At 48.8% G+C, this 8,756-nt stretch overlaps 1 protein-coding gene across 1 annotated transcript; it reads left to right on the plus strand.

Moving 5' to 3' along the window:
• The first annotated feature begins 7,215 nt into the window (after window positions 1-7,215).
• Window positions 7,216-8,420, plus strand: ID1 (inhibitor of DNA binding 1). Its single transcript, XM_082857146.1, has 2 exons — window positions 7,216-7,726; window positions 7,965-8,420. Exons 1-2 carry the CDS (start codon window positions 7,304-7,306, stop codon window positions 8,004-8,006), a joined length of 465 nt encoding a protein of 154 aa, XP_082713272.1. The 5' UTR covers window positions 7,216-7,303; the 3' UTR covers window positions 8,007-8,420.
• Window positions 8,421-8,756: the final 336 nt, after the last annotated feature.

Genomic DNA, 8,756 nt, shown 5'->3' on the forward strand with positions numbered 1-8,756 from the left:
GACTACGCTGTGGGCACATCTGGGGAACAGCTGCTTGGCCAGGCCAGAGCGGGTCACGTGGCAAAGGCAGGACCGCCCTGGAGCCTACAAGGCCAAGACTCCCTGGAGGGGCAGTGGGGAAAGTGCCGGACATGTACCCGAATCCCGGCAGTGTAGACACACGTGCACACAAGCCCCACAGCCCCTCACAGCCACTGCCTCAGGAGCCAGGCCACCTAGGTTCGACACCACATCCTAGCTGTGTGATCTATCTGAAGCAAGTCACTCAACTTCTCTGGGCCTCGGTGACCTCAGCTGTAAGGGAGACATAATACTACCACCTCCGTCATGGGTGGTTTTTCTCTCATCAACAAATACTCATTGAGTGCCTCCTGTGTGCCAGGCACTGTACTCGGCCCTGGGTTATAGCAATGACGAGGACAGCAGTGGTCCCTGCCCTCCTGAGCTCACTGTCTTGGGTTAAACTTGGAACCAGGCCTGACCCACACTGAGCACTTAGAAAATGGGAGCCATTGCCTTGAGTCCTGGGAGCCAGAGGAAGGATTGTAAAGGCAGAAAGGGAGCTGTGGTGACAGAGGCACAATAACGAAAGGCCTTCCCATTCATCACCTCCTGGCGTAGCTTATTTCACTCTCACAACCGCTCCACAGAGACGAATAAGGGTTAGGTCCAGTTTACACATGGGGAAAGTGAGGCACAACTTGTCAGTGGCAGAGCCAAGATTTGAAGGTGTGAAGGGCTGGTCCCTTCTCCTCTCTGGCCCCCAGTATTCCCATCTGTGAAATGGTGCATTATAATCACACAGCTGCTGCCAGCCCCAGGGAGCAGCTGTGAAACTCAGATGGTGCCAGGTGTGTGTGAAGGGCTTTCTGAGAGACAGCGGAACCCTGGGGTGGGACCATGGGGGTTCATTTAATGAGTCCTCCAAACTTCCTGGCCACCAAAAGAAGGGTCTGTTTTCCTGAGCTGACCTGGTAGTAGGGTTCAGAGGCAAACACTCTCTCAATTCCCACTACCAAGGAGAGGGCCAGAAAAAATGGCCATTTGGCAAAACTATAAACAGGCAGTCTTTATTTAAATTCCTTGTCAGGCCTTAAAAATGCTAGAGATAAAAACCAATGTCTGGAAGAACTGAAAATTTTCTGGAGTGAAATGAAGCCAGCTTTTCCCCAGAGGCTTAGGATGGGTGTGTGTATGGGGGGGTGTCATTATTTCAGTTGGGAAGTTTGAGGGGAGCAGAGTGAAGGGAACGTTTCAGGGGGGTCTGAAAGTCCACCTTCCAGGACTCACTAAAAACCCCTGAGAGCAAAATTACAACCAAATGGGTCCCGGAGGGACGGGCCTAGACTTGAACAGATGTTTTTACTGTTTAGTGAGCATCTACTCTGTGCTAAGACCACAGTAGGACTTTTGCAAGCCTAATCTCAATGAGTCCTCGAAGTAGCCTAAGGAGGTAGGAACTTCTATCATTTTGCCAGTGAGGAAGCAGAGGCTCAGAGAGGTGAACAGTCTTGCTCCAGATCACATAGTATAACAAGGATTTAAATCCCAAGCTTTTGGACCCCAAGCCCCAGACCTTTACACTATTCCACAGCCAACTGTCTCTCCTCAAACTGTCAAAGCTTTACGTGCCATTCACATGTCTTCATTCAGGCCTTTTCTCCTTGTGCTTTTCCCACATAAAGTGCCCAGAAGATAAGTCACCTCCTCTAGGAAGCCTCCCTGATTTCCTCCAAAGTAGAACTCATCTTTTCTTTGTGTGGCTAAGGCACCTAGCAGGCAATTTTCATAATACAGTCTTGATATGGCTAGCACAGGAGGTGGACGCTCATGAATGTGAAGTGCACTTAGCTATTGGGGGTCCTAATTGTCCCTTGGCTTTCTTTCTCTCCCTATTTGTCTGCAAAGTGTCTTTGACATTCCACCTCATCCTAGTCAGCAGTCAGGCCAGAGGGAGGTATGTTAAACATTTGGAGGTTGCTTTTTATTACACAAAGTAGTACATGAAAAACACTTCTGTTTAAAATATATTCAAGAAATACCTATGTGTAATGGATCATAGGCCTAAAACCTAAAACTTCTGGAAAATGTAAGAGAAAAGCTTTGTGATCTTGGGTTAAGCAGAGATTTTTTACATACGACAAGAAAAGCATGATTCATAAAATTAAAATTTTTTAAATTTTTATTTATTTATTTATTATTTTTGGCTGTGTTGGGTCTTCGTTTCTGTGAGAGGGCTTTCTCTAGTTGCGGGGAGTGGGGGCCACTCTTCATCGCGGTGCACGAGCTTCTCACTGTCGCGGCCTCTCTTGTTGCGGAGCACAGGCTCCAGATGCACAGGCTCAGTAGTTGTGGCTCACGGGTCCAGTTGCTCCGCGGCATGTGGGATCTTCCTAGACCAGGGCTCGAGCCCGTGTCCCCTGCATTGGCAGGCAGATTCTCAACCACTGCGCCACCAGGGAAGCCCATAAAATTAAAAATTGATAAATTGGACTTCATCAAATTTAAAACTTTTTTTTTTTTGTCTGTGTTGCACCTTCGTTGCTGTGCACGGCTTTCTCTAGTTGTGAGGCAAGCAAGGGCTACTCTTCATTGCGGTGCGTAGGCTTCTCAACGCGGTGGCTTCTCTTGCTGCGGAACATGGGCTCTAGGCACGCGAGCTTCAGTTGTTGCAGCACGCAGGCCCTAGAGTGCAGGCTCAATAGTTGTGGCGCAAGGGCTTAGCTGCTCCATGGCCTGTGGGATCTTCCTGGACCAGGGATCGAACCCATGTCCCCTGCATTGGCAGGCGGATTCTTAACCACTGTGCCACCAGAGAAGTCCTAAAACTTCTGTTCTTCAAAAGACATTATTAAGAGGATAAAAAGCATAGACACACACTAGAGAAACATTCATAAATCATATATCTCACAAGTGATATTTGTTCAAAATATATAAAGAACTCTCAAAACTCAATAATAAAACAAACAACCAAATTAAAAGAAATGGACCAAAGATTAAAGGGTGCACGAGGGATCCTTGTGATGGAACTGCTCTGTGTGTTCACTCTGGTGATGATCACACAAATCTACACATGTGATAAAATTGCACAGAACTAAATACACACTCACAAGTGCATGTAATCAGGTGAAATCTGAATTTAAGCAGAAATCGGAGGAATCTTATTGTGATATTGTACTGTAGTCATGCAAGATGCTACCATTAGGAAAACTGGGTGAAGGACACAAGGGGTCTCTATTATTTCTTACGACTGCATGTGAATCTACAATTATCTAAAAATAATGTTTTTATGAGCAAAAGAAATGAATATCTTCACCAAAGGAGATATATGGATGGTATATAGGCACATGAAAAGATGCTCGACATCTCTAGTCATTAGGAAAATACAAATTAATACCACAGTGAGACACTACAACACATCTGTTAGAGTGACTTTTAGCTTTTATTATCCATTCTCATAAATGAGCATACAACTGTTAGAGAAGATGTGGAGGAACTGGAGTCTTTTTTTTTGAATATTTATTTATTTATTGGGTTGCACCAGGTCTTAGTTGCATCATGTGAACTCTTAGTTGCAGCATATGGGATCTAGTTCCCTGACCAGGGATCGAACCTGCACCCCCTGCATTGGGAGCATGGAGTCTTAACCACTGTGCCACCAGGGAAGTCCCGGAACTGGAGTCTTAACACTCCTGATGGGAATGTAAAATGGTGCACTCACTGTGGAAAAGTGTTTAGCAGTTTCTTATAAAGTTAAATAAATATCTACTATGTGACCCAGTCATTTCACTTCTAAGTATCTGTCTAAAAGAAATGAAAGCATAGATTCATAGAAATTCTTGTATACAAGTGTTCATAACAGCTTTATTTGTACTAACCCAAAAGCCCATCAACAAGTGAGTGATAAACACATTGAAGTATATCCACATCCTCCTACTACTCAGCAATAAAAAGGAACAAACATTCTCAAAATAATTATGCTGATTTAAAGAAACTAGGCTGAAAAAACTACCAAAAAAGAGTATATACTCTATACATTATATACTGTCTATACTGTACTCGAGTATATAAAATTCTAGAAAATGCAAACTAATCTATAGAGTGCTTGAGCACTGGGTAAGAGAGAGAGGAGGGAGGGGTTACAAGGGACAGATTAAAACTTTTAGGGGTGATGAAGTATACAGTTTTCTTAAATGTGGTGATGGTGCATGAGTATATATGTATGTCAGAACTTATCAGGTTGGACACTTTAAATATATGCACTTTGTGCATGTCAATTATACTTCAGTAACATTCTTTTAGGGAATTCCCTGGCAGTCCAGTGGTTAGGAGTTGGTGCTGTCACTACCGAGGGCCTGGGTTCAATTCCTGGTGGGGGAACTAAGATCCCACAAATCAAGCAGCATGGCCAGAAAAAAACAAAAAACAAAAACACTGTTTTTTAAAAAACAGAAGAATTAAATACCCCTGTGAAGATCAAAGTGAAATTCTGATTTTATATTGTTCCCCTTCCCTTCTCAGGTAATGTTAATAATTTGTTGTTTATCCTACTTTTTTTTTCTTTCTAATATTTTTTATTGAGGTGGAATTTAAATACAACGAAATGCACAAAAACATATAATTCGAAGTGTTTTCACTAAATCATACACTGTGTAACCCGCACCTCATCATGATATGGACCATTTCTATCCCTCCAGAAAGGTTCCCCACACCCTACCCTGGCAATTCTCACCCTCCACTCCCAGAGGCAACCACCATTCTGATTTCTTTCCCCTAGATTAGCTGTGCCTGTTCTAGAACTTCAAATAAGAGAAATCACACAGTACTGTGTTTGAAATTTTTTTCTGTAGCATAATTTCCTCTCTTGTTTTAAATTCATTTCCAGATACACACGTACTCAGGAGCAATAAGAGGTCCTACCTTGACCCCCAGTCTAAAACTTGCTTTCTCCATCAACAGTAGGATCTAGATATCTCTCCGAGCCATGCTTCCCACCTGCTGCATAGCCAGGCCACTGCATTGACTTCCATTAATAATTTATATCATGTTGATGGACATTTAGGTTATTTCAACTTCCCCTCTCTTGCAGGTAGCACCTCAGTGAAACAGGCTGAACAGACATCCTTTGTGCCCCTGTGTGTAGGTTTCTCTGGAATTGATTCCGTCAAGTAGAATTGCTGGATCAATTAATAAACACTAGGTAATGAATTAATATTCTAATTTCCTCTGGTTGGTCATTGTCCTTCCAATTCCTTTGCACAGCAAAAAGTTCTCTCCAATCATTAGAGGATTGCTAAACAAGGCCTAGGGCGTTTGGAGAGTTTGGGGTAGGGGAGTGCTAAGGGGATGAGGAGTCCAGCTAATTAGTGATCTCTCTCCTTTGAAGCTGGTCTCGCTGATCAGCTTTCCTGGTTTCCAGATGTGGAGGCAGGGGGCCGGTTTATCGGCCCCTCCCCCAACCTGTGGGAAAAGGAAACTCGCTGATACCCAGTGAATTAATTGCAGGGGGAAAAGGGGTCATAATATCATCCTCTCCTATGTGAGCACAGAATTTTAGCTCCGCTAACGCTGTGTGACCTTGGATGGCTATTCTGAGCCTCAGTTTCCCCGCCTCTAGCCTATCCAGGGCTCTGGGGGCAGACTGCCTACCCTGGCAGGAAGGAACTGCATTACAATAAAGTGCCCTTGTTATAATAATGCAGCCATTACAACAGCTCTGGCTCCTGGGAAGCTTTTTGAGCCTCGGTTTCCTCCTTTGTATAAAGAAACCAAACAACTCCCCTCTTAGAGTTGTGGCGCGGACCGCGTAAGATTGACAAAGCAAACTCTTCACACAGTGCCTGGCACCAGGTAAGAATGCAATAAATCGTCACCTTTGTCATTATCGAGATACCAGGCAGAAGTTCGGGCTCAGAGAGGGCCCAAGACTCAACTAAATTCATCCTGCAGCAGAGTTGGAATCGGAACTCTTTCCCCAGGCGTGAGCTGGGAGCTTGAGGTGGGGAGGAGGCAGTGAAGAAACCTCCCAAGTGGCCGGAGCTGTGGGCCTGGTGGAGAGGTGTGGGGCGGGGAGGTAAGGTGACCCTTGCCCAGCGACCGCGCCCGCGAGGAGGGCATTCCCAGGCCTCCCACCCGAGGCCTGCAGGTGACTGGCGGAGCTGGGGGTAGCTGGGGAGCTCCGGGGCTGGGTTTGCCGTCTCCATGACGACCGCCCGCGCGGCGCCAGCCTGACAGCCCGTCCGGGTTTTATGAATGGGTGACGTCACGGGCCTGGCGTCTAACGGTCTGAGCCGCTTGTTCAGACGCTGACACAGAGCAGCCCCGGGAGTGGGGTGGGTGGGAGGGGGGAGACTCGAACTCCGCAGCTGCCGCGCCGTGGGAGGGAGACCCTGATCCGAGGTCTTTGGGGGGGAAGGCAAAAAGGGAGAAAAAAATTTTAATTACTTAATGATGCAGATTTGGGGAATTTTTGCAGGGGGCTGTAAATCCAGGGGAGCATCAGGGAAGGCAGTCCACTCTGGGCGCCTTCTATCTTGTTCAGGTCCCAGGGACCCAGTCCCCACCCAATCCTGGAGGAAGACTTTCCAGAATTAATTGCTCCCATCCCAAGGGGCCTGGGTTAGCCCGCCTGGTCCCAGGAACATTAACCAGCAACATTCTCTGGGAATTGGGAAAGGACACCGCCCCGGTGGGCAGAGTGTAAAGGAGGGCCCGCTTTAAGTTTCAGCTCAAATATTTGGGAGATCAGGGTCCCAGAGATAATCTTCCAATAGGGTCCAGAAGCCCAGGCTCAAGTACTGGGCGACCCAGATCCCGCTGCTTCTCCATCGGGACCTCAGTTTCCCTCATCTGTAAAATGGGGCTGGAAAAGTGAGAAAATGAACCTGGGAAAACTGATTCTTGGAATCTTTTCGTTATTGGTAATACCGGTTTAGCCTCCTTCCCGAGGAGCCCAAGGCAGCCCTTGCCTCCACTAGCGACCTTGCACCGTGTCCTCCCACTCTCTCTGTTCTTGAGTCTCGGGTCCCTTTCCACGCCGGTGAAGGTGCACTAGTAGAGCAGGAGGCGGGACCCAGAAGCTCTCTAGGCCGCGCCTCCAGACCACCCATTGGCTGTTTTTGAACGTCTGAGGCCGCCCCCAAGGTGGGCGGGTGGGTGCGCCGCGGCGTCTCTATAAAAGTCGGGCGGTGGGGTTCGCATCTAGCTTTCTACAGCAGTCTTTTTACCGTTTCAACTTCATCCCGCACTCCCGTCGTCCGCCTCCTCCGTCCGCTTCACCTTCTCTCACCCAGACGCCAGAATCATGAAGGTCGCCAGTGGCAGCGCCGCGGCCGCCGCGGGCCCCAGCTGCGCGCTGAAGGCGGGCAAGACTGCGGGCGGCGCGGGCGAGGTAGTGCGCTGCCTGTCCGATCAGAGCGTGGCCATCTCGCGCTGCGCCGGCGGCCCCGGGGCGCGCCTGCCCGCCCTGCTAGACGAGCAGCAGGTGAACGTGCTACTCTACGACATGAACGGCTGCTACTCGCGCCTCAAGGAGCTGGTGCCCACCCTGCCCCAGAACCGCAAGGTGAGCAGGGTGGAGATCCTCCAGCACGTCATCGACTACATCTGGGACCTGGAGTTGGAGCTGAACTCGGAATCCCAAGTCGGGACCCCCGGGGGCCGGGGACTCCCCGTCCGGGCTCCGCTCAGCACCCTTAACGACGAAATCAGCGCCCTGGCGGCAGAGGTGAGGTCCGAGTTGGAGTACGAGATCATTTTCCTTCTACGGATGGGGAAACTGAGGCCCAGAGAGGGAGGGGTTACTTGACCCTATGTCCGCCCCATCCTTTCGGGCACCTAGCTGCTCAAGGATGCCCAAGGAGATTGGAAAAGGTGCTGCCTCCTCGTGTTTCCTGGGGAAGAGGGGCTTGCAGCCCTGTCCCCTCCAACCTGCCCGTCTCACTTCTCTCTCCGTTTCATCACAGGCGGCGTGCGTTCCAGCGGACGATCGCATCTTGTGTCGCTGAAGCGCCGCCCTCAGGGACCGGCGGACTCCAGCCCTTCAAGGGGCGAGAGGAATAACTGTTCTCTGGTCCTTCCAAGCGCCTCGCCGGAGCTGGGGAGGAACAAGACAGACCGGCGGCCATTGGGCGCTTGCTGGATCCAGCCCGGGGCTGGGGGACTGACGGGGCAGGCTGACCCTCCCTCCTCGCCCACCAGCCACCAGAGACTTGGGGGAGTCCCCCCGTGTGTTTCTATTTTTTGAAAAGCAGACATTTTAAAAAATGGTCACGTTTGGTGCTTCTCAGATTTCTGAGGAAATTAATTGCTTTGTATTGTATATTACAATGATCACCGACTGAGAATATTGTTTTACAATAGTTCTGTGGGTTTTTTTTTTTTTTGGTTGTTGTTATTAAACAAATACTTTCGATGGTGAAGTTGCAGTGAATTCTTGGATTGAGGGGAGGGGTCTGGGCTGGGGTGACCCCTGACCCTTTTCGCAGCTGCTGCTAGGGGGAGGGGACTGGAAGGCCACATCTGGACTGTCACTTTTACTGACCTGAAATGAGTGTTTCCGGTGTCTTTAAAGTCTATTCTTTCCCCCCATCCCTGGCCATTTCCCCGCTCCCTAGTGTCATAAAATTAAATCCTTTCGACTTTTAGTGTTTCTCAAAGTGGTCCTTGGGTCGTATGGGTCACCTGGGGAGGTTGTTAAATGCAGATCAACCTGCCAAGGCCTCCTCGGGGTTGAAGAGTATCCAACAAGTCAGTTA

The sequence above is a fragment of the Leucopleurus acutus genome, assembly GCF_964270905.1.
Source record: "Leucopleurus acutus genome assembly, chromosome: 16".
Lineage (NCBI taxonomy): Eukaryota > Metazoa > Chordata > Mammalia > Artiodactyla > Delphinidae > Leucopleurus > Leucopleurus acutus.